At 43.5% G+C, this 24,922-nt stretch overlaps 3 protein-coding genes across 3 annotated transcripts; 2 read left to right on the top strand and 1 right to left on the bottom strand.

Annotated features, from left to right (window-relative positions):
• Positions 1-469: 469 nt before the first annotated feature.
• On the bottom strand, positions 470-12,672 carry bag6 (BCL2 associated athanogene 6). Its single transcript, XM_052066396.1, has 25 exons — positions 12,529-12,672; positions 11,384-11,471; positions 11,182-11,299; positions 10,526-10,737; positions 10,376-10,447; positions 10,129-10,251; positions 9,703-9,908; positions 9,482-9,614; positions 8,447-8,647; positions 7,960-8,185; positions 7,725-7,772; positions 6,932-7,284; positions 6,784-6,856; positions 5,321-5,625; positions 4,893-5,160; positions 4,312-4,481; positions 4,067-4,120; positions 3,851-3,959; positions 3,547-3,671; positions 3,305-3,439; positions 2,521-2,577; positions 2,194-2,403; positions 1,867-1,974; positions 1,627-1,773; positions 470-1,116 (listed from the first exon to the last, which is right to left on the bottom strand). The coding sequence occupies exons 2-25, from the start codon at positions 11,462-11,464 to the stop codon at positions 1,021-1,023; spliced, it is 3,630 nt and encodes a 1,209-aa protein (XP_051922356.1). The 5' UTR covers positions 11,465-11,471; positions 12,529-12,672; the 3' UTR covers positions 470-1,020.
• A 403-nt stretch (positions 12,673-13,075) lies between these two features.
• Positions 13,076-14,816, top strand: glrx3 (glutaredoxin 3). Its single transcript, XM_052066387.1, has one exon. The coding sequence runs from the start codon at positions 13,272-13,274 to the stop codon at positions 14,241-14,243; it is 972 nt and encodes a 323-aa protein (XP_051922347.1). The 5' UTR covers positions 13,076-13,271; the 3' UTR covers positions 14,244-14,816.
• Positions 14,817-19,336: 4,520 nt separating this feature from the next.
• LOC127601282 (uncharacterized) lies at positions 19,337-24,555 on the top strand. Its single transcript, XM_052066395.1, has 4 exons — positions 19,337-19,725; positions 21,284-21,468; positions 21,682-21,747; positions 24,195-24,555. The coding sequence occupies exons 2-4, from the start codon at positions 21,285-21,287 to the stop codon at positions 24,548-24,550; spliced, it is 606 nt and encodes a 201-aa protein (XP_051922355.1). The 5' UTR covers positions 19,337-19,725; position 21,284; the 3' UTR covers positions 24,551-24,555.
• Positions 24,556-24,922: the final 367 nt, after the last annotated feature.

Here is a 24,922-nt window from a genome sequence, read left to right as displayed (position 1 = left end):
GAGGAGAAATCCTATTTGGTAAGGGAAGGAATATTGTACCGTGAACATTGATTAAAGCCATAAATCATGTCCTTGTTGGATAAGCCAGGTGACCCTCGGGAGGGGAAAAAAAAGACCCTTGGTGTCAAATACAGCACGAGATAAACAAGGTGCAATGGGATATGAATGCAACCTTGGGGGAAATCTTCATTGGTGCTACACAGATTATTCACTATCACTTCAATCTGGAAAATGTTTGACTTACTTTTGTTTCCTTTTTCGAACTTTACACTGTAAAATGACATTTTACCTCAAAAACAATGATTCTAACACCCAAACTACACATTTCTTCTTTCAAAATTCTGATTTTATATCAAAGTGTAATTCTTTTTCACGGCTGCTCTATTGATTACTACTTAAAAACACCCTAGAGACACTAAAAATGTAGTATTTAATATATGTATGTTTTAAATCAATCGTGTGACAATAATTGTAATGTTTATTAAACCAAGATTGTTTTATTAAGCATTACTGTACATTCATGTACGAAAAACCCCATGAAAGGTGACACACAAGCACTGGGGAGCGCAGAAGTGGAATAATACAGCGCCTTCTAGTGGACAAATGCATCATCGCATTGGACACAAGCAATGTTTTTTTTTGTTTTTTTTCCTTTGCCGATAACAGTGTGATGATTTTTTTTGTTTAAAATTAAGGGTTTGCTGTACATTGATGTACGAAACAAGAGTTTTGAGAGATGGCCGAGAGAGAGACAGTTCAAGCTAAAAAAAACGTCTCAAAAAAAAAAAAAGATTCACTAAATTAACAAATCGACGAAATCAGCCTCAGTCAAATCAAATCAGAACATTAAGAAGAGTTGGGAGCAAAGAACACACAGAACAATAATAAATAGGCACTATTAGCATCCTGTCATTAGAACTGGGCTGAGTGAAAAGAAGAGAAAAGGAGTGAAGAAGGCGGAAGGGAGGGAAGGATGTACGATGTGGTATGGGTGGGTCGGCGACGACGATGGAAAGCGTACTACGAATCTGACAAGAAGGCTCTGTGCGTGTCTGGGAATTGCTGAGCGCTGAAGTCAGTGTCGTCTCGCACTCGCTTTTTGATGTCTGCTTTCACCTGTGGACATACAAAGACAAAAGCCTATCGATGGTGGACCTAAATCAGGGGGGTCAAACTCATTTTAGTCGCGGGCCAACTTCTAGTTACGTCTTCTATCGACAACAAATATTTTTTAAACATTGGAAAAAAAACACGAGCTTGCAAATTCGTAGGTGCCATGTATTGGAGGTCGATCGTACGGTTTATTTGGAGAACTGCGAAACCGAGCAAGTCTTCTTTTCACTTCCTTACAAGTGATGTTATATGATAATCTCCAATTTCTTCAAATGAGATCAGTCATTAAATACATTAAAAAATGTGTTTACAAAATAAAACACCCACTGTTTTATTCACGGTGTGTACAGCGTTGCATAGGGGTAAAACTACCAAAAACAGATTCTAAATGATCTGATTTTCACCTATTGCAGGAGGGTCTTAACAGCATACCCTGCACTGTAAAAGCCATATGTACTTGTGATGTAATTTTTCAGGAATTATGGCTAAATTGCAGTAAAGAGGAGTATTTACCTGCTCCGAGTAAGCTTCCCTCAACTGGGGTGAGTCCAGCTCTTCCTGCAAACGCTCGCCGGACGTGATGGGCTTGACGCCAGCTGTCCTGGCCGCCTGGCTCACGGCATCCGACAGCGACACCAGGCTCCCGCTGCCCAGTCCCGTCTGAGAAAGAGAAATAAATAAAAACACAGCAGTGCAGTGAAGAGGGAGGTTAATTCATTTTGCGTCAATTTACTATGCAAGCAATTTCCTGACCTTCCTGCGTTTGGCCGGCATGCCATGCAAGTAGGCGTCGGACAGCGGCGGCTGCGCCTTCATCTTCCTCTGGGTCATCATGTCGCAACGGATGATGGGCACCCACTCCTACAAAAACATGACAAGATCTAAATCATCATCGATCAAGGGAATCTATGCATCATTTCCTTTGAACTGCAGGGAGCTGTCAACGCGGGATCCATTTTCTGAAGCCAACATAGACGTTTCTTTGTGCATTTGAACCGTTGACTGACAAACTTCCTACTAATCTACAAAATCCTAAATAACAAACAATTCCTGGGTTCCAATAAAAGAAAACATTCTCACAGGAGGTACAGTAGCTGCCCAGGCTTCCGACTCGCCAGCCGAGACCTCGCTGGTGCCCTCGGCTCCCGCCGCCGCCTTGTCACCACCCAACGGAGCAGCCCCACCTGCGGCGCCCAGGTCGGCGGGTGCAGCTCTAGTCTCCCGTGACGACGACACCGACATGGCCTCCTCTGCTGTGGTAGCGGCAGCTGGCGAGAGGGTCTCGCTCATCTTTAGGCAGGGGAAAAGGCAGAAAAAAAGGAGAGGAAAGCAAGGAAAAATCAAGCGGCGGTTTAAATATCACGTGTAAGTAATGAATTAGAAAGGAGAAGGAGACAGATGGTTTACCGTCGCACTTTGTGTCTGTTCTGGTTCCTGTGTGTCAGTCGCGGCGGGCTGAACCCTCTGTGAAAACAAAAATGTGATATATTTTTTATGAGCATTTAAGATGGCCAATGTAACAGGATATAACAAGAAATGCTTCCTTGACATAGAGTATGTGACCTGTGGATGACTTAACTTTACTTTTAGACAACTTAGAATGCTGCATGTTTTTTTGTTTTTTGTTTTTTAAATCTTTTTAACAATCTGGAGAAAAGTGGGTTGAAGATCGGCCAGGTTAACCGGCAGCTGAGGAGAAGCTATGATGTCACTTACATTTCAAAAACTAGAAGCCATTGATTTACAAATGTGATTGCACTTTAGATTTGAATGAGGCAAAATAACACGCCTTTTCTCTCAAATATATTGTTGTAATCATTTGTTTCAGATGTACTGTCATTATTTTCTGTATAAAAATTAAGTTGGTGTTCAAAAAGTCTTTTTTCAAACTTGAGTCTTGAAAAAGAGGGGGTCGTCTTATAATCAGGGCCGTCTTATATTCGGGCCAATACGGAAATAGCAAAGTGTTCATCTCTGATGATGCCAATGCCAGCATCTTATGTGACACAATTCGGACAATTGCTTCACACACAACAGGGCAGATGAGGTGAGGGCCGGTCAACTTCCGATCCCTGTTCCATGTTGTGAACGTGTCTGTGTCACACACCTTTATTTGAGTTCTGCAATAATGAAACGCGTTTCCAAAAATGGAATCGAGCCACAATGCCACCCAAGCAGTGGTGGCATTTACCTGTGTGTAAACAATGTAATTCTGGATCTGCTCCGTGGTGATGGGAAGGTGCTCCAGGACGTACTGCAGCCTCATGGTCATCATGCTGGTCATCCAGTTGAGCAGGCTAGGGCTGACGTCGCTTGACATCCTCCGCTGGAAGTACGCACGCACGCATAGTAAGTAAAACCCAAGTTGTGCAACTAAGAGAAGAAAATGGAAAATATGGGCGCGAGTGGGAGAAGTGAGAATTGTTGGCATACGATGCGGTGATTGATGACGGTGGTCAGAGCGCGCTGGTCTCCTCTCAGGCAGTGCAGGTTAAGTGCAAGACACTCAAACAGAGCCTGGTTGCATAACTGAAGCAGACGAAGCCCGAAAGAATCATCTGGAAGACCGAGAGACAAAAAATAAGTTTGGAAAAGAGATCAAAAGCTTAATTTTACACATCATACAACTAATCTACTTTTTACTCATATACCACAAAGACGAACATGTGGTAGCTTGCAAGTCGAGTTCAGTGAACAAGAGGTAACAGCGAAAAATAGCCACACAAATGAGGTGCACCTGTGCAACGAAGGATGTGTGTGGCGATGTGCGTCAGCTGCTGTCGAAAGAAGGACATGTTGGTTTGGGTGACATCCACACCCTCCAGCACGGTGACCGAGGATTCCCTCTGTGTGCGGCAACCGCCCCACAAAAAAAAGAAAACACACACATGACCACCACAAGAATGTACAACAAGGACAGCTTGGCTCAAGAAAATATATGTACTGTACTTACAAAGCTCTCGTTGATGTCTTCCTCCAGTTCTTGCACGATGGCGTCAGCAGCAGCCTGTGAAAAAAATAAATGATTACTGTTGAATTATCCGCTTTCTTTTTGTTTCCTCTTCCATTCTTGGTTTATTTAGTTACTCATTTCCCCGTATTGTTCTGTGTTTATCTGATTGTCCTGAATTGTGTGCATGAATGTTCAAGTCTAACGGGTGGCAATGAAACGAATAGCTGAGATCGAGCGATACTGACAGCGATGTTTGCATCGGTGGGCTCTTGGCCGTTGAGGTAGTTCTGGTGAAAGAACTGGGCCAGCTGGGTTTGGATACGGGCCAGCGGTTGGTGATGGCCGTGCAGCAGCATGACCAGGTCTGACATGGTGAACGTCTGACAAACCAGCATCAGCAGCTCACCGAAGAACCCTGACCGCAACAGACACACAATGAGGGCGCCATTGGGATCGTGCTCCTTCAGATGGACGTTCAAAATCAAAAGTGAATTAATTTTAGACAATCCCAAACAGAATGTTTTTATGTCACAAGTAATTAAACAAAATACGACATTGAATAAACCATGAAAAAAATCATTTCTATTTCGTAAATTTCACAAAGTAATCATTTTCCCCACGTGAGATCCTGACGAGCGACAAATTCTGAAGTGTGACGTCACATCAAGACAATCGCGGGGTTAACTCTGGAAAATGTACAAAGCCAGTCCGAAATGAATTGGGAAAGTGTATACTTAACTCATTCAGTACCAGCCAATTCTAGAACAAGTCTGAAAAGACGTTTAAAAACGTCTTTGGGAGTGAAGGAGTTAATTGTGTCACCAACCAGATGGCTCCTCGGGGCTGATGAATATGTTGGTGCTCTGCGAGAGCCTTTGCATGAACTGCGCGATGCTCTCCGTGTCGTTCTGCGCCTGGCCCAAGGAGCCCATCATGCTGGTGAGGACGCCGCGCACGATGCCGATAAACGGCTCCGGGTTGAGGGCGTCGGTAGGCGCCGCTGCGGGGTTGGTCGTGGGATCGGTGCTTGCATTGGGATCGCCGTTCGTGCCGGTGGACGGCGGAGGAGGCGGCGGCGGCTGGGAGAAGATGGGCTGTGTGGAGTGGAATGGAAAGGAGAGTGGAAATGAGCACCCAAATGTCACATGCCTGCTGTAGGTACTGGGGAGAACTTTATGGAAGCACCGCCTGCGCAGGATTTGTATTGATCTACAAAACAACATAGCAAAAGTGGCAAGGAAGAAGCAAACAGACCTGCTGCATCAAGTCAGCCACCCCGCGCATGAGGTTGGGGATGCTGGAGGTGGTGACCGTGATGGAGGGCGCCCCCGCCTGGCCGGTGGCGCCGAGCAGCGAGCCAAGCATTTGGCCGAGGTCCGGGTGCATCTCAGGCGGCTGGGCTTGCTCGCCACCGCTCCCCTCGGACTGATTTGGCGGGCCGGCGGTGTTGGTTTCGCCGCTCGAGACAGAGAAGGAGGAAGAGGATGTGTGGGATGAAGCGGAAGAGGACGTGGAGGAGGGTGTTGGGGCGGTGGTGGAGCCGTTAACCGTCTGACCAGCTGTGAAAATAAGAAATGTAGATGGCTGATAGCAAGCTTTCCTTTTCAAGCGGATCATAACTGTTCCCCCAAAATTTGGGGTACATCAGTGTAACGAGATACTAGTTAAAATTATCCCTCGAGCATACTCCAAACTCAAAACACTCACATCTGAAATCTTCTTTCCCAAGTGAAATGAATAAAGAAGTGCCATTAAAAATGCAACGTGGCAACTCAAAAATGTTTTTATAATTCTATGCGGCCCCAATTGTCTAAACACTGTATTATTATTAATATTGCGTTTGCCGAGTATGAATTAAGCAGATAAATCCACCTGTTTTGATCCATCGCGGGGACTCGCTGTTGACTGAAAACGACATCACAGTTGCTCAGGGAACAGCGAATGATCAATTACAGCTCACCTGTTTTCTGAGTTTGGTCATGTGACTTTCACAAGCTAACCTGTGATCAAGACTGCTTGTTTGCATGGGAAAACTTGCTTGAAACTACTTGTTAATTGTTTTTAATTTAGCCGTTGTTTTAATAAAAGTTAAAACAATCATAACTACTGTCCTTAATAGACAAAGTAACTCCCCCTTTATCATTCAAGTGATGTTTACATCAATCGCTCTGTGTCACAGAAAAAAGGCTGTTCCGGTTAACAAAGTGGCGTATGCAAATGGGGGAACGGAATCGATCACAGCACCAAGAGTTGACCAGAGATCTTCAGTTGGAATGATTTTAATCAGAATGACCAACAAGGACTCCATATTAAGTCAGCTACTAATGCGAGTCGTTTGCCCATCTATGGCATTTTGTGTTGTCTATTTTAAGGTAAGTCAAATGACTGGCATCACAGGGCATTACTGTATAAGGCTTTTGAGTGAAATTTCAGAGAGTGAATGCAAAATACACTACAATGCTCACAAGTGACGTTCATTTCACCCTCTGTAAACCTTTGAAGGCATATGGCCGACTTTTGGTATTTTTCGCACCTTGAAATGGGTTAATTTCGGCACAGTAAAAAGTGTTCTGTAAGTCTTCACCCACAGGCTATTTTGATAAAGGCATGCAGTCGGACAAGTTATTAAGACACCTGGGAACTGTTTTGCATTTTTAAGAAAAATAGATAAATCTGTCGCCTCTTAAGATGTTTCGGGAATGAATGTATATCCTTGCCCATTTGTCCTGGCATCAGAAGCTGACCAACCACCGCACTGATCATCTGGTTGACAGCTGCAGCGTTGAAAGCCTGTAAAGACAACGATTGAATTCTTCAATTGCATCTTAGTGAAATTGACAGTCATTACTAAATCATGTTACCCACCTGCCCTGGCTGCTGGCCCGGCATGGCGGCCCTAACATTGATGGTGGTCCCTCGGGTGCCGAACGCCGGCAGAGAGATGTTCGGAGCGAAAGGGGGCCGGGTGAACACCACTCTGGCTTGGGGGTGTGGGCCGGCGTGAGGGGGCGGCGGCGGTGCAGTGGGCGTGGTGGTCGGGGTGTTGGGACCTGTGGTTGTGGCTGAGGAATTGGCCGTGGAATTGTAGCCGGGAGGGGTGGGTTGCGGCGGGACCGGTTGGCCCGTGGCGGCGGCGGTGGCCGCGCTGGTCGCCACGGCCGTGGCGTACTGAGTGATCTGTTGCATGAGATTGCGCATGAAGTCGGGTGGAAGACCACCTAAAGGAAAGCAAAATCAGATTGAACAGTCATTTCGGTGGGCCGTCTTCATTGTAATGTTTAATATGAATTAAATAATAATATTAACTGAATAATCAAACGCATACTTTTACTTCATGTATCTATCCAATTGTTTGTCACTTTTCAATTACAACAAATCAAACCATTTTTTTAATGGTCCAATTAATGGAACAAATAATACACAGTATACGCGCTTTATAATGTCAACGGGTGGTCATCTAAATTAAAGAATAGAGCGGCAAGTATGGCATGCCGCCTCTCTTCTACCTGAGGCTACATAGAAAACCAGCAAATTCATGGTAGGACAGTATGCCCTCATCTCGTGTTGGTACCTTACACACAGCAAACTGGGAAAAATCTGGCCTCAATCAGCCAATGTAGAAAAAAAAGTTGCTCTGACTGGTAAAACATATTTTTACCTGGCTGTCCTGGCATCTGGTGACCAGTAGTCGGATTTGGACCTGTGCCTACACACACGCACACACAAATATCACAAAACAGACTATTTTTTATAGAAGAAGCACAAACACTGGTATGACCACAAAGTTGATCCTGCAGAGGGGTAGAAAAATCACATTTATCCAATAAAACGCTGCATTGGCAGCAATTATGTGAAGGAAACATTCAATCAGTGGCAGGCAGGGGACAACACACCATCCGTGTTCATCTGCATCATGACCACCGGGCCTGCCTGGTGGCTGATCCTGATGACCCGGGGGCCGGCCTGGCCCTGCCCCTGGACCTGTCCCTGTCCAGCCTGCTGATTGGACGGGGAAGAGGTCTGTCCCTGACCTGCCTGCTCCGACTGGCCGGCCGGCGGGGCGGGCGGGGTTTGTCCCTCGGTGCCGTTGGGTGCGGACATGGTGGCGCCCAGGTTCATCTATGGGGGGAAACGCAGGTTTGAGTCAGCTGGATCCAATAAGGCAAAGTCGCACTCAGCAGAGGCCAAACTATTTGTGCTCTGTCGAGACTCTTAAAGGGGAAGTCAAGTACCGGTAAAATTTTTGGGCAATTTATTTTCCCAGCCCTACTGTGTCCGTAGTAGATGTTTTCAAAATTGAGGAGTCAAAATTACATCAGATTAAGTCACAAAGTGTTTGTAATTGGTTACTCTTCCATCACTGGCCACTTTCAAACTTACTTGCACGGGAATATGGTGGTGCACGGCGCCGGGCATTGTGACAGGAACTGTGTAGTGGGAGATGGGCCGCACCACGTGGAGGTGGCGCGGCACTGGGCTCAGGAGATTCAGCCGCAGGTCGCTCAGGCCCACCAAGGCGTTGCCCAAAAGACGCAGACACTCCCAGGTAAGGACCAGTGTCTGCTGGTCGTCCTCTCTTTCCTGCAGACAAAGAAGACGCCAAGCTAAGGCTGGGTTTGAATGATTTTATTAATTATTTTGAGTATATTTTTGCAGCTTCTGGAGTTATTAGCGCATCACAGATGATGTGGAATGCTTTTCCGAACAACGTGCTGTGGCCCTGTACAGTCATGATATAATATGATGAGTTTCAATGATTGTTTCATATTTAGCATCTTTATTTTAAGGCTTTAAGAAGATATTTGTGGTACCTTTTTTGCATGGTTTTTTTTTCAATCTAAAATCTAAGTGAGTATTCAACAATTTATATTTTTTAGGTTTTATACCTTGTTCAAGCTATTCCTTATGGAAAGACATAACATGCAAACAATGTTTGCAGCACAGTCAAAAGATCAATGATGATCGATCAATTTAAGTGGCTTGAACTCAAAATATTGACAAATAAAAGGTATAGTGTGTAGAATTTACTGCCATTTAGCGGTGAATACATCGAATGCAATGACCTTAACTCGAAAATTTTGATTCGGAGAAACCACACTTCCGAAGCCTACCACCAATTTCTTCAGCAAAGATGCAAGCAAAATGTCATCCCAAACAACTTGTAGAATTCCCTCAAGTGATGGAGTAAGTGGCCTGGCATTTGTTACACATGCTTTAGTCATCATGTTGAGGAACTACGTTCGCTAAGTCTGTCTCCTTCTGGTATCCACAGAAGAAAGATGACAGGCAAAACATAGCAGCCTCCTGTAAGGGAGATACGCCCTCTGTAATATAATTAGCAATCACTTCACCTACAATTACATTTAAAAAAATAACAATAATAAAATCAGGCTGATGTGATAGATTAAGTCCTACTGTGTTGTTGTTGTATTCTGCGGACGTGGCCGTCTCCAAGATAGTGTGGGCTCTCTGGATGAAGGGCTGCAGCCTCTCCTCCACCCGCCGCAGTTCTGACAACATCTCGGCCAGCTCGGTCGGGCTGGGATGTCTAGTTGAAGAAAAACAATGACAGATTTACTTATAATAAAAACATAATGAGTCAATTGTGAATAACTACATGTGTGTGAGAGTCTCACTGGGGTCCAGGTTGAGGTGTCGGTCCCTCAGGTGGCGCCGAGGACGGCGGGGGTGGCGGCGGCGGCGTCACCGGGGGAGGAGAGGTGTCCATAGGCTGAGCAGAGGGAGAAGGGGTGGAGGTGGTGGACGAAGAGGAAGGAGGTGGTGGGGCAGCGGTGGATGGAATCTCTCTTTGGGTGTGAACAGACGGGTCGTCTGCCCGACCCTGACACAGGTGCAATTGCAGGAATTTACTAAATTGAATGTTGTATTTAAATAGGCGACTTGAATAATACACATGACAAATAAACCAACTACTGAACAAGAAAGCCCAAAAAGTGAAGAGAAACAGAACACTGAAAATGATGAAAAATTCAAAACTATTATAACCTTGCAAATGAAGGGAATTAGTGGGACGTTGAAGCAAGTTGTGCCGGGGGTCTCACCTCCATCCTTTCAATGAGATCATTGACGTCCCTCAGCATGTTCTCAGCGAACACCAATCTCAGCCGTGGTTCGCTGTGCACCGGCTGATCCATGTCAACGTGCACGTTCACTGATCCGTTGCTCTGAAAAAAGTGTACATTTTACTTTGTGCCCCCTAGTCAGCCACTCTTGAAAACTAATTGCAGAAACCCTCGTAGTACTTGCCATTTTTGTCGCATCATTCCTGCAGCGTGTGTTGTGACTTACCCCAGTGCTGGTTGTCACTCTGGCGTTCCTCGCATTGTCTCCCATGCCGGACACCATCTGCTGTACTGACATCTAAACAGGAGCAGGAAACAAATGTCGAGATGCTGGTAACAAAAAATTATGAGAACCAAAAAGGTCCACGGGTGGTACCTGTAGTTGTTGGGGGTCCATGATGTTGACGGGGAGGTTGAAGGTGCCCAACATGACATAGCTGTTGGCGTTGCGGTCGTGTGGAGGTGCCTGAGGCCCGTCCTGTGATGATGATGAGCTACCTCCGCCATCAGCTGAGGTGCCACCCGAGCCGGGTTGGGAGGGCGGAGGGGGTGCACGCTCCACTAAGTGAATCACCTTACCGCCCACATCTAAAACATTGGAGGAGTGTTAATTATAACCAGAGGGCCCGCCCCCCCATCACACACACACACTCACTCGCAGTTCAGTACTTGCGAATGAACCTATTCATTGATTTATTTTAAATGTATTTTTTTTGGGGGGGGGGGGTTAATCCTCATCTTTTAAAAATCCAAGTTCAAATTAGTTCTTCAGATTCTCTTAAAGTCACAGTTAACAGACCAATGCTGATGGACTGTTATCAGACCACTTTTGTTGATATCGAACTGATGAATGTACCCCAATATCTGCCTGATAGTTATCTATCTGATAATTATCGTGTATCACTCTAGTAAATTCATGAGACTCATGGTATTGATTCGAATTGAAACATTCAACCTTCTATTGAGTAGCGTTGCATTTTTGCTTTTCCAGTTGCAGTAAATTAAGTGACGCACAACATGTGGATTACTCACTGTAGTCTGCCAAGGTTCTTTCATCCTGCAAGACTCTGCCCTGGTAGATGAGCCTCTGCTTGTCAATAGGTATCCCCACAGAAGATGCGATGTGCTCCTTGAACTCTTTTATGGTCAACTACAAGAGGTGGGAGGGAAAAAAAAGATCCGATCAAGCCATTCGCAAACTGAAAATCCAGTATAGCGTTACGTCCTCATTTACCTGACCGCCAACAGTGTAGGTTCTGCTCTGAGAGTCCAATGTTTTCACTGTCACTTCTATATCTGCACTTGGTTCCTCCATGGTATACCTGTAAAACGCAACAAAGGCCATATAATATAATGACAGACTAATATTCAACAAATGCTTTTACCTTGTGATTATTTTGGATATACTGTAATGGCTATATGAACCTTTGGTTGCCCCTAGAAGTCCAAATATGCTGAATAATTCATGAATAGCTTGACGGACAGACACATAAAAATTTAAATTTGAAATATAAACAAATTGTCATGGCAGCAATAATCACACTTAAACACTTATGCACACATGTATAAGTAATTCTAATTAAATTCAATCTAATGATGACTACATTTTTACAAAAGTGGTAGTTGTGTACCAAATAATTAAGGTATATTTGTTGTTAAAAAAACAAACAGCATCATTCTTGTTGTTTTTGTCAAGTCTTCCTCACCTTGATCTAATTTGAATATTAATGAAGCAAAAATTACAGTTTAATAATTTGTCATATTTTAAAAATATTTCAACTCTAAGGGTCCAATTAGTATGATACACTGAACGAAACTGAACCAAATGTTGCCTGAATTGAGGTGGCAATTTGACATTTCTGTAACAATGGGACATATTTAGAATGACCTGGTTATTTTTTCGTGACGTCATTCATTTTCGATAGTCAATAGATTCTTTCATCAACCCCAAGAGAAATTCATTACACGAAAGTGACAACTAAAATGAAGGGAAAATCACAGCGCTTCTAGAAACGCTCGCTACCACTTTCATGACCGTTGTTGTTCAGACCTCAGTGGATGTACTACGTTGACCCTCTGGATTTATCGACCAAGCCGTGAAGGACACTCGACTTTACAAAGCAACACTAATACAGTACCACTTAAATGTTGCTTGAAAGACACACGACGCAGGGGTATAATTGAGCAAAAACACCAGCCGCCCCCTCCACATACTAGCTGACGGCGAGCGACCGACCTCTCCTGTGTGGTAAAGAAGTTAGCAACGAAGCTAACAAGAACGAGCTAACATTCACCAACAAGATGTTTTTTTTTAATGTCAAGATACAAATAACGATCACAATGGTATAGTTTTAGGGAGAACGGGAAGTATAGTATTACCTTGATGGCGGCTCAGACCGTTTCACTTATCTGTTGTACACTTCTGTTTCTTATCACCAAATTCCAAACGCTTTCCGGCTAGCGTCTCTAGCTAGCTAGCACTTGCCGGGGTATATGGAAGTGACGCAATGTCGAGACAAGAATCTATAAATATACTTGTTATTTTTAAATAATCAAATTAAAAAAACTAAAAAAGAAACAAATGGCGTGTTAAAAATCATCATAAAAAGGCTCAAATGAAGTGTCGTATTTACCTTTGTTATCTTTATTAGAATTTTCATACCCTCTCCATCGTTTGTGTTCCCAAACACAAATCAGAAACCTGTAATGTCATCAGTCATTTTATCCATTCTTTTGTTTCGTTTCAAAAGACCACTTGCAGATCTCCGGGGAGCGCGGTCCATTCTGGTTTAGGGATTTTCTGATACAAGATAAATCGAAATTACACAACCATGGAAAGTGTTTAATTTCTTCCCTTTTATTTAATTTTAACAAGTATTGTAAATTGCATCACAGTTACGTCATCTTGGTTGTTCGACCAAAGACCGGAAGTCGGACTGAAAGCAACATGGTAAACGAATCGCAATTTGGTTAAATCTAAATAAATACATGAATGTAAATGATCCAGCCATGAGAAGTGTTTACGTTCTCCTGTTTTAATTAATTAATTTTCAACAAGAGGTTTAAAAATGCGTCACAGTTGCGTCACCTAGCAGAAGACCGGAAGTGGTGCTCGAAGCAACATGGCGAACTTCGTGGAAGCAAAAACTCGAGCGGAATTTGAGGATTTCCTGGCCAAGGGCGGCTCTCGACTCACAGTGGTGCACTTTCAGGCGACATGGGCTCCTCAGTGCGGCCAAATGAACGAGGTGATGGCCGAGCTGGCCAAGCAGCACGCTCCCGCCACGTTCGTCAAGTTAGAGGCTGAAGCTGTGCCGGAGGTGTCGGAGAAGTACGAAATCGCTTCCGTGCCCACGTTCGTCTTCTTCAAAGGTGGAGTGCAAGTGGACCGACTGGACGGGGCACACGCTCCGGAGCTCACAAAGAAGGTCAAAAGCCTGGTTACCAGCGGGGGCTCGGAGCCCGAACGAGGCCCGGGGGACCTAAACGAGCGTCTGAAGAAGCTGATCAACGCGGCGCCATGCATGCTGTTCATGAAGGGTACAGCACAGGAGCCCCGTTGCGGCTTTAGCCGACAGATGGTCGCCCTCCTGAACGAGAGAAACATCCAATTCAGCACCTTCGACATACTCTCCGACGAAGACGTGCGCCAGGGTCTGAAGACCTACTCCAATTGGCCAACCTATCCGCAGCTGTATGCCAACGGCGAGCTCTTGGGCGGCTTGGACATAGCCAAGGAGATGGCCGAGTCCGGCGAACTAGAGAGCGCCTGCCCCAAGGCGGTCACCCTCGAGCACCGACTCAAGGAAGCAATCAATCGGAGCCCAGTGATGCTTTTCATGAAGGGCAGCAAGGAAGCAGCGCGTTGCGGTTTCAGCCGGCAGATCCTGGAGATCCTGAATGGTGCCGGCGCTGACTACGACACGTTCGACATCCTGCAGGACGAAGAAGTGCGCCAGGGACTCAAGACTTACTCCAACTGGCCCACCTACCCGCAGCTGTACGTGAAGGGCGAGCTCGTCGGGGGTCTAGACATTGTCAAGGAGCTTCATGAGAGCGGCGAGCTGCTGACCGTGCTCAAAGGGGACTCTTAGGATGCAGGTGTCAAACTCTATGCTCAGGGGGACTACATTCGGCCCGCTAGAACAAGCCATGTACGGTCAGCATCATGTTTGTAAGAAAGTAAAATCCATACCAAAAAAGTGTTTTCAGTTTCAATGCCATCTTAAAATGTATCCTAACAGTAAATACTGAAGTGACTAACTTATCTTAAAAAAAGTAAAACTAACCATCACATATGCAGCCGAATACACAAACAATAAAATATTTTCCAAAATTGTCAGGTTTCTCCACTTTTAAAAGTTGAGATTTCGCAAGCATATTTGTCATAGAACGCAGCCTGGTGTGGTCACAGTTCCATCACACTTTTTCAAGGCCTTGCAATTGGGTGGCTCTGTTCCTCAGAACCTCATAATCTGCTACACACGCTCTTTTGTTGGCTTTAAATGAGCCAGAGACCGCTGGCTGCTGCCAAGTCATTGGATTACAATAGGTACAGTACACTATGTGTCAACAAATTGTGTGTTACATGAACACATATCCATATTTACAATTTCAACCTGTACCTGTGGATGAAATAAATTAAGCTTGTGGTAAGAAAAAAACAACTAACCAAGATCTGCTCACATCACTGGGTCCACCAAAGTAAATGAGAGCGAGCACCGTCTTTCAGTCTATCCAGTATCCGCTTTAGGACAGTCACACATGACACAATGGCAGTCAAAGAACACATGGGTTTTTGGTTACAAAAACAGGACATGGGCTACGATATGTGGCCCCCTGCAAAAATTAGTTGGTCATCCAAGTCTTTGGGAGATTTTTGGGCACAACTGTCAAACTTAAGGCAATTGCAATATCACTCCACAATTAATAATATATGAAATTGACCGCCAAGACAATGTACTGAACTCACTTGGAAACCTCAACGCATTAAAGGGTGAGTTATGAACTTGAAAGGCGGCGCGGGCACCCGCAGCGGCTCTTCTCTCGCCTGAGGAAAGTAATTTCATCTGTGCTGTATGTTGCACATTTAACAATAAAGTTGATATGACTTGAATGTCAACAAAAAAAATCTATTTACCGCCTGACTCATACTGATAGCGTCACCACTATTACTTTCACATTTAGTCACTTTCATTTTCTGTTGGATGGAACAGCTTTGCTGCTACTGTGTGGCACTGTATACATTTAATAAAATCAGAATATTCTCGCTCATGGTTTGAGAGTCCTTAAGGTGCTTTTTGACTAACATCAGGCGGCCTGCAATGTACCTTTTATTTTACTTTTATTACCTTTATTTTATTTTACCTTTTAATAGAAGTCAAGATGGCGCCCGAGTAGGCAGCCGTCAGCAAGTGCTCTCATGAGCCTTGCTTTTTTTGTTGTTCTTGTGTTTCTTTTGTCACTTTGTGTTTGTTGTTACGTCGTGTGGACTTGATGTGGACCTTTTTCAGCATTTTTTGGCCACGACATTCATCAAGGAGGAGACTCTGTGCTTGGTGGTTGCACCTTCTCGGCAGCATGGGTATACCAGCACTGTTTTTGACTGGAGGAATGTCGGCGCCATTTGACTGTCGTTGCTGTACAGTCCCGGGGCGCTTGTGTCTTGCGCCTGTAATGGGCAGCATTTTTCACAGCCCCGCTTTGTTTAGCGGAGAGATCGGTGCTGTTGAACGGTCTGCGGCTGGATGGATGGAGGTCTTGAGGAGCCGACGATGAGAAGAAAGGAGCGTTGGCGCGGAGTGCCGATGCGGATTTGGAGCTGGGAGTCGCGGCTTGGAGTTTGAAGCGGATTATGTGGGACAGGAGAAGTGAACTAATCTCTTTTCGTCAATGGACGCTACAGCTTCGTGTTTGCTTTCAAAACTTTGCTTGTAGCAGACGTGTGCACATTTTTCAGCATGATGTCTCTGATCCACTGGTGAAAGGACACTTTGATCCTCTCCTCTTTCATCTATAACTGCTTCAGACAACAAAGTGTATGCAGAAAAGTGGTGAAGATTGCACGACTGTCTCTGTCCTATGTGTTGTCTTGTGTTATTTTTGTTATTTTTGACTTCAAAATGGCGCCGCGAGACTGGCTGCCTTTCCAGCAGCTCCTATTTTTTTGTTGTTCTACTTCTTCCTTTCGTAACTTTGCTGCTGTGAATCTGGAATTTCTCCATTGAGAGACTAATAAAGGTTTTCTTAATTTTGTATCAAGGAGTGGCCTTTAAGGCACAGCACTGGCAACAGAGGGGCTCTTGGGAGTGTTGTAGCTCTCCCCAAGAAATTCCTCCATCCATCTTTTCTCAACAATGCTTATCCTGTTTACGGTCACGGACTGTTGGAGCCTGATCTGGTGATCAGCATCAGTCAGTTGCTCAAGCAATTAATCAGATGAATTTTATTATTTGTTAATATTATGGATGTTCCCCAATCTGCCAAACTAAAAGATAATAAATCCTTCATTAGTCTCGCAGTGGAGAAATTCACAGGAGCAAAGTTACGAAAGGAAGAAGTAGAAGAACAAAATATAGGAGCTGCTGGAAAGGCAGCCAATCTTGCCATCTTGAAGTCAAAATAACAATATAACACAACACATAATACACAGACATTCATGCAATCTTAATCACTTTTCCTGCATACACTTTGTTGCTTGAAGAAGTTAGAGATGTAAGAGGAGAGGATCAAAATGTCCTTTCACCAGTGGATCAGAGACCAAAAAACAATATTAAGATAACACTTATTTGTCCCACACTGGGGAAATTTGCAGTCTAGAGCACCAAAATTAGAGGGGGGGGGGGGGGGGGATAAAGTTTTTCATTGCACAAAATAAATGTTTTCAGAAAAGAACTGTACAACCCTCATGGCCTGCGTTTTTTTGGTGACACAATCATTGGCTCCCAAATGCAATAACATAAATCACAGCACAATGCCATTTTGAACATCTACATGTTTTCACAATCCAGGGGAAATTTGAGCTCCCAAGTATTTACTTTTCAATGCCTTCTCTTCGATTGAAAATACAAAAAAAACATGAAAATTCACATATGTACCTGCATGCCATTCAGTAAACACGGAAATGGTCATCATACCCGTGTGCTTCATGAAAAATATTTTCAACCACGCAGGGACAGCACCTAGCGAGCAACAGAAAGCCCGCCACTGTGAATGGCGGAGGCGTCTGTAGTGCTCATTTGTGAGCGCGTGTGCTCGACTCGACACAGATGAGTAAGGAGAAAGCTGGTGACATTTTACATAATCCAAGAGAACGCTGCCTGGATGCTGGGGAATTCCCCAATGAGAGCACCTAAAAGTGAAGTGAAACCTTTGACTCATCTCTTGGTGAAAGCGATTTTGCCAGCACAAGAGGATTCAAAGCACAGAAGCTTGTCACAAGCCAATTATGTTACAGGACTCAAAACAATATATACTATAGCATGGATCTTATTCTTACGGTCACAACCGGCAACTTAGGCGAGGTCAGCAATGTAGATCGAACGGTAATTAGAGAGCTTTGCCCTCTGGCCCAGTTCCCTCTTCACCACAATGGACCAATACACAATCTGCCTCACTGCAGATGCTGCAGTGTTCCGCCTGTCGATTTCCCGCTCCGTCCTCCCCTCACTTGTGAACAACACCCCAAAACACTGTACATTAACTCCTCCACACGGAGTAGGCTCTCCTCCCCGACTTGGAGAGGGCACTCCAACTTTTTCTGACTGAGGAACATGGTCTCATATTTGGAGATGCTAATTTTTGTCTCAACTGCGTCATACTCACGGCTGTGAACCGCTCCAGTGAGAGTTGAAGATTGTGGCTTGATGAAGCCAAAAGTACCAGAAGTACTTGTGGCTAGAAATTGTATCCATAAAGGTTATGAACAGAATCGGTGAGAATGGGCAGCCATGGTGGAGTCCAATGATCAATACACGGTACCCTGAATAGAGCCTTGAGGCACGCCACAGACTAAATGATGTGATTGCATTTTAATTTTTGACCATGATCAAAATCTAATGACCGTTTTAAAATTTGTTAGAGAACTAAAACAATCATACATTTACCACAAATGATCACAAATTAGACAACCCCTCAATCGAATTGCTTCAATTGCATCTTAATCTTTGAACCTGTCAAAGAGCAGTTTTTAAAAGCATGTTCGTTATCAGTTCTAATGTTACAAGATTCAAACAGCCATCCATTCACCACAGTTATTCACAAATAGGAGAATACCTGGAATAGAGCCCTTTGGGGATACCACAAATATCAATTTTTGAACCTCACCATAGACCCATTTCCAGTTTGTAAACAAAGATGACATCATGAGGATGCACGCACATTGTTGACGCAGAAAGAACGGTGGGGTTTGTTAGGTACACCAGTGGACTAACTCTCAAGGATTACAAAAATTACGGTATTTGGAAAAAAAATAACATTGCCAAATGGAAGTGAATTGCAATTTTCAAAAATCCAACTTTATTCACATAATAATATGCTTGATATTCTGGAAAAGAAGTCTATTTACCTCAAATAAATAAATACAGTTATATTCTAGAGCAGGGGTGTCAAATTCATTTTTATCATTTCCCTTGGAGGGCCGTTATGACTGAAACCAAATTTAAAAAGCCAATAATAATGGTTTATACAACTATTGTTTGTTACTATAATGAGGGGTTTGGTTACAAGAAAATGCTTACAATATGTCTCTTATTTGTTACATATGAGAATTTAAAAATTTGGTAGAGATTTTAGCAAGCATCATGGATATTGACCTGCTTGATTTGCTTTCGCGGGCCACATAAAATGATGTGGCGGCCCATATCTGGCCCCCGGGCCTTGAGTTTGACATCTTTGTTCTATAAGGAAAAAGTAGGAAACTGTGGTTGTAATAATTCCTTTTGATCTTAAACAAACCTAGCAAAAGATTTATGTGATGACACATCACAATCTTAGTAGAGCTTTTAATTGGCCCAAGGTTAACGTAGAGAGGAGTCATTGGTTTACTATCAAAAGTTTTAAATACAACATGCTGGACATTGAATTTAAGTTGAACAAATACAAAATGAACACTACGATTCCTAAAGCTGGAGTCCAAAGTATTGTTTTTGTTGTTATTGCTATTTTGTTCAGTCCACCACAGTGAGAGCGAGAAGGGTCGTTTCGGTGGTAAAATAACAACAAGGTTACCTATAAAGATGGGAATTTCTCACACCACCCACATTGATACGAAGGGTACACACAACACAAGAACATCTTTTCAGGTCAGCAAAATACTGCCAATCCCACACACTTTCTTTCCTCTTTAAAAAAAAAAAAACAACAATTTGGTTTTGTTTCACTCAACACTCTTATCCAATAAAGGTTTTACATCCTGATTCTCAGTTTCAGCCAAAAAGTCACGACGAGTTTTGAATCTGAGCCACCTACACACTCACCACAGCCTCCCTCCTCCCCTCTGCATGACCACAATGAAGGAAATCTTTTGCAAAATGTAAACTACAGACATCACATCAACTGGGGCAGTGAGAGCGACAGGTGAGTGTACTCTCTTTGAAAGATCAATATACAATTTCATCCTGTATCGTTCCACTCTCTGACAACACTTTGCACTTTGTTTTGATCTGAGATTTTTTTTTAAAGTTTATTTCGTGATTGATGGTCACGTTGCCGTTCTTATAAACATCCTCATTCTTGATTCATTTCTTTATCCATCGGCAAGTATTTACTCAGGGGTACACATGCTCTCTGACACATTATGTTGGCTCCTCATTTGAGCGTTTACGATCCTAATAGTGCCCCGAACTTTGATTCGAACCTAGTGCGCTACCAAAAAAGTTATCAAACAGCTTTTCACCAAGCCGTTTGAGCATTTATTCAAAATCCTTGATATCCACCTTAAGATCCATGTACTCATGCATATGTTCTTTGTCCTCACAAATTTGGAAAGTCAGGCAGACTAATAGCTAGGCTGAACAATTCCAATCAACATCTCAACATGTAGTGGAATGGAATTTTCAAATCGCAAAGGCTGCAATGTGGGAGATAGTTTTGCCTCATTTTGGTCCATCGGAATGTAATGAGAATTTGACATCTAACACGTCTAAAATGTAAGTAACTGTTCGTACCATTAAATGCTGACCATTTATTTTGTAGATAAGCAAAGTTGCCTGCTAATGCACTAGACTACATTCTGTGTCGCTGCTCAAAAGGGTGATTGTGCTGACCGTAACCCATTCCAAAGAGAAGAAAACAAGATAAAACGAGAGCGCAAGACGCAGGGGCCTCCCTTGACAGATGTGTGAACGGTGTCTGTCCATGATTTTTTTCCCCCCCTCAAATAAATCTCATCATTTTTTATACTTGTTGTCTTGGTTTCCTGGACAAGACAGGAAGACTGCATTGTTTTTGTGAATGCAGTATCTATCTATTGTCTATCTATCGTTTGATTTTTATATAAAACACACAGTACAGTGTCAAGATAATTTCACTGCTTAAGAAGTGCAGTCTACGTTTACATAAACATGAAACATTTAAATGATAAAGCCACTGATTTGTTTGCATTGTCGTTGTAAACTGATTTATGACATATAGACATTGGTGCCATTTGTTGGGGAGAATTTTGTAGAGTTGCCGTAGCGAACACTTAAAAGACTGCAAGTCCAAGTGTTTACTCAATTAAAAACTGTCTTTCAGAGAAATGAATGCTTCATTCGCATTTATTTTGACGTAAGGCTAACCTATAGGGTCGAAACATTTAAGTACTGTATCATGAATATGATGTTGTTCTTTGTAATAAATATGAATTCATTGCTTATTTGTAAAAAGAAAAAGAAAAAACGTAAAACAGTGGAAAAGGATCTACTCTCGTTCAACCCTACAAGAGGGACAACTTCCTGTTGTCTTGTTGAGAGGGAAGAAATTTCATCTGTGCTGTATGTTGCACATAAATTGCTACTACTGTAGTACTGCACTGAAGTTGCTACACTCTATCATAAAAAAAACAATGAGTTTCAAACATCTATCAATAATGTTGACATTTGCAGTTGAAAATGAAGCAAAAAAACGGAATTTTATTGGCATGGTCATGTGACAGAATGGATCCCCAGCCATGTTCTATGAAGAAGGTTCTGCTGCAGGTATGGCTCAGTCTCCTCACCGTGGCCGTGCTTGCCATGGGCGCACAACTCGCCTACATCGTCGCTAAAGGCAACCAAGCGGCTTTGGCGGAACCACACGGAGGCCCAACGTTGAGCAGCATACATCATTACGATCCATCACGTACGTCCACCTTCATTTATCCACAAGGGCGGTAAGTAACCAAGTATAGATACGGACTTGGTTACTGTACTTAAGAAGATTGTTAGGGTATATTTAGTTTAACACTTATTTTCTTGATGCGAATAATGGCACGATGGAAACAAGACGCCTCTTTCTACCGTTCTACTCGTCTACTGTCATAAATCACTGAATTGGACATCTTTCTTTTTACAGGAGCTCCGTCCATGTCCGTTGGGGATTTTCCAGGTTTCTCTCATTCATACATACAAATCATGAAATGTAAGACACAATTTTCTTTTGTGGATTTACCTTCTTGCTTTATGAATGTGGCTTTGAAGAAAGCAATCGTGACATCCACGTAACAATGGTCCAATGTACAGCCAAGTTCCTGGTGAGCATGGTGTCATACGTTGAGGGGATTCGCAAGGGAGCCTTGAGGATTGCCACCAAAAATATTAACTCCTTTTCAGAAAGCATCGTTGTAAAAATTTAATTTTCAAAATCCATCCATTCCGAACCGCTTGATCCTCACTAGGGTCGCGGGGGGTGCTGGAGCCTATCCCAGCCGTCCTCGGGCAGTAGGCGGGGGACACCCTGAATCAGTTGCCAGCCAATCGCAGGGCACACAGAGACGAACAACCATCCACACCCACACTCACACCTAGGGACAATTTAGAGCGTCCAATCAGCCTGCCATGCATGTTTTTGGAATGTGGGAGGAAACCGGAGCACCCGGAGAAAACCCACGCAAGCCCAGGGAGAACATGCAAACTCCACACAGGGAGGCCGGAGCTGGAACCGAACCCGGTACCTCGGCACTGTGAAGCCGACGTGCTAACCACTGGACTACCGGGCCGCCTAATTTTCAAAATATAAAATATATTTTAAACACTGCATGTTTAATGCAAAAGTCATAGATTTTAACTGAACTTTCACTATAGAAAAAAAAAAAAATAAGATATCCTTTATTCGTCCCACAATGGGGAAATTTACAGCCTCCAGCAGCAAGAATGTATGTAGAAAGAAGAAAGGAGAAAGAGAAAAAAAACAACAAACATCTTTCAATTAAATATAATAATAATAATAATTTTTATCCATTTGTGTTCATATTGTGATTGTTATTTTTTATTCATCAGCCTGACAGCAGTCGGTAGAAACGAGCGTCGGTATCTCTCCTTCTTGCAGCGCGGGTGTAACAGTCTCTGGCTGAAGGAGCTACCAAGTGCTGTCAGGGCGGGCTGGAGGGTGTGGGAGGGACTGGCCATCATAGCTTTTAGCTTAGTTAGCATCCTTCTGTTGCCCACCTCCTCCAGAGTGTCAAGGGAGCAACCCAGGACAGAACTGGCCTTCCTGACCAGTCGCTCCAGTCTCTTTCTGTCCCGGGCCGAGATGCTGCCTGACCAGCAGACAATGCCATCAAAAAAGACCATTTTACAAATATTTTATGATGTCTGTGCATTTTTAGGAAAATATACAGGGTGTTCCAAAAGTCTCCATACATATGAGTAATACATTCCATACAAGTATGGTTCTAAAATGTATTTCTTTATATTTCAGATAACCCAGGGAATGCATTTAAACAAAGAGCAACATATTTGAAATCATCGTGATGGCCAGTTCAGCAAGCAGTTGTTTGGTTTATGTGAAGAAATGTTTATTTTTCACTGAAGTTTGCAACATGTATTACTTGTAAAAAAAAAAAAAAAAAAAATAATAATTAACATTTAACATTAATTTAATCCTAAATGTATTCATTGCAAAACATACTATACTAATTTGAACAAATACTTATTTTAAAACGTAAAATCATAATAAAAATGTAGTGTAAAAAATACATTATACATTTTATCAAATAAATTCAAGATACAGCGGACCCTGCTATTCGTGGTAGTCTGGCATGCGAAAAGCAAAAAGCTGCATATATTGATGCCCATTATAAATAGTGAACAAAAGAACACATTTTTAAACCTAAAACTGTATGGAAAGATCAGATTCCCCCTCATACTATATATATATATATATAAGATGCTGGCAGGGAAAGCCTACATGGAACGCCATAACCAGGTGGCTGGCATAGTCTACCGAAACATCTGTGCGGAGTATGGAATGGAAACCACAAGGTCAAAATGGGAAACACCTCCGAAGGTGGTGGAGAATGACAGAGCGAAGATCCTGTGGGACTTCCAGATCCAGACTGACAAGATGGTAATGGCGAACCAACCAGATATCGTGATCATAGATAAAGGGCAGAGGAAAGCCGTTGTAGTGGATGTAGCGGTCCCAAGTGATGGAAACATCAGGAAGAAGGAAGACGAGAAACTCGAGAAATACCAAGGGCTCAGAGAGGAGCTGGAGAGAGCCTGGAAGGTAAAGCTGACAGTCATGCCTTTGGTGGTCGGAGCACCCGGGGCAGTGACCCCCAAACTAGATGAGTGGTTGCAACAGATCCCGGGAACAACATCGGACATCTCAGTCCAGAAATGTGTAGTGCTGGGAACAGCAAGGATACTGCGCAGAACCCTCAGGCTTCCTGGCCGTTGGTAGAGGACCCGAGCTGAATGAGGGACGGACACCACCCGAGGGATGAGATGATGATTTTTAAAAAAATATATAAAGGGTTAGGGAACCTCGATGAAAAACTGAAAAAAAAATCCCAAATGTGCTATTTGTGTTTCACTGAAGCACAGAGGAACTTATGTGGCTCTCAAAATGTCCTTTTCCTATAGCATCCAACAGACATCCTTGGGAGTCCAGCTCGCCCATGTGCGACCGATGCACACTGGCACTGCGCAACGATTCCATCCTGTTTGGCCAGGACGGTGTCTACTTCCTGTATGCCCACGTGACCTTCACAGAACAATCCATAAGAGTCGAGCGAGGCAAAAGTGTCATTGTGACCAGAAACGCCACATCCGGCAAAAGAGTCAGGAAGCTGGCCGAGGGCTCCTATCCGGCCGCGACCCACGGTTCCGTGTGGGTGGCCAAGATGGTGCGGCTCCAGGAGGGGGACAGCATTAGTATAAACATCAGTGGAGACTTCCTGACTGAGGACACGTTTTGGGGGGCCTTTCAGATCCATTAACTGAGGAGGAGGACTTGTGTCAATTGACTTGACGAAAGTCAGAATTGAGTCGTTCATTTTCAGACTTCAGAAAGATTCAACCTGACTTTGACTTGACTTGTGTAGAGCAGAGTGGTGCCTTTGCAACTCGTCGTTGTGAAAATAACCCAAATGCAACATATTGTGTGCAGAGCAACCATGTTGCATTTGTGATGCTGTCATCCCTGAGTAGTGTACTTTAAGATGTTTAATGACGCCCCAGTTGGAGTTTACAGCAAAAATAAAGTCACAACTAAAAGAATTACAAACATTGTACATTGAAACACGGGACATGCTTCACTTTTAAAACATTGCAAATGCCAATGCTAAAGTCAATGTAAAAATCACTTTTCG

The sequence above is a fragment of the Hippocampus zosterae genome, chromosome 5, assembly GCF_025434085.1.
Source record: "Hippocampus zosterae strain Florida chromosome 5, ASM2543408v3, whole genome shotgun sequence".
Lineage (NCBI taxonomy): Eukaryota > Metazoa > Chordata > Actinopteri > Syngnathiformes > Syngnathidae > Hippocampus > Hippocampus zosterae.
Note: the sequence above shows the minus strand (reverse complement) of the source record. Positions and strands in the feature narration are given on the sequence as shown.

Coding starts and splice junctions, on each gene's coding strand:
- bag6 (XM_052066396.1), bottom strand. CDS start 11,464: ATGGAGGAACCAAGTGCAGATATAGAAGTGACAGTGAAAACATTGGAC. Junction 3,672..3,850: donor ACACATCCTTCGTTGCACAG/GTGCACCTCATT, acceptor TCGGTCTTCCAG/ATGATTCTTTCGGGCTTCGT. Junction 2,404..2,520: donor AACAGACACAAAGTGCGACG/GTAAACCATCTG, acceptor CCCTGCCTAAAG/ATGAGCGAGACCCTCTCGCC.
- LOC127601282 (XM_052066395.1), top strand. CDS start 21,285: ATGGATCCCCAGCCATGTTCTATGAAGAAGGTTCTGCTGCAGGTATGG. Junction 21,469..21,681: donor ACATCATTACGATCCATCAC/GTACGTCCACCT, acceptor TTCTTTTTACAG/GAGCTCCGTCCATGTCCGTT. Junction 21,748..24,194: donor ATACATACAAATCATGAAAT/GTAAGACACAAT, acceptor CTTTTCCTATAG/CATCCAACAGACATCCTTGG.
- glrx3 (XM_052066387.1), top strand. CDS start 13,272: ATGGCGAACTTCGTGGAAGCAAAAACTCGAGCGGAATTTGAGGATTTC.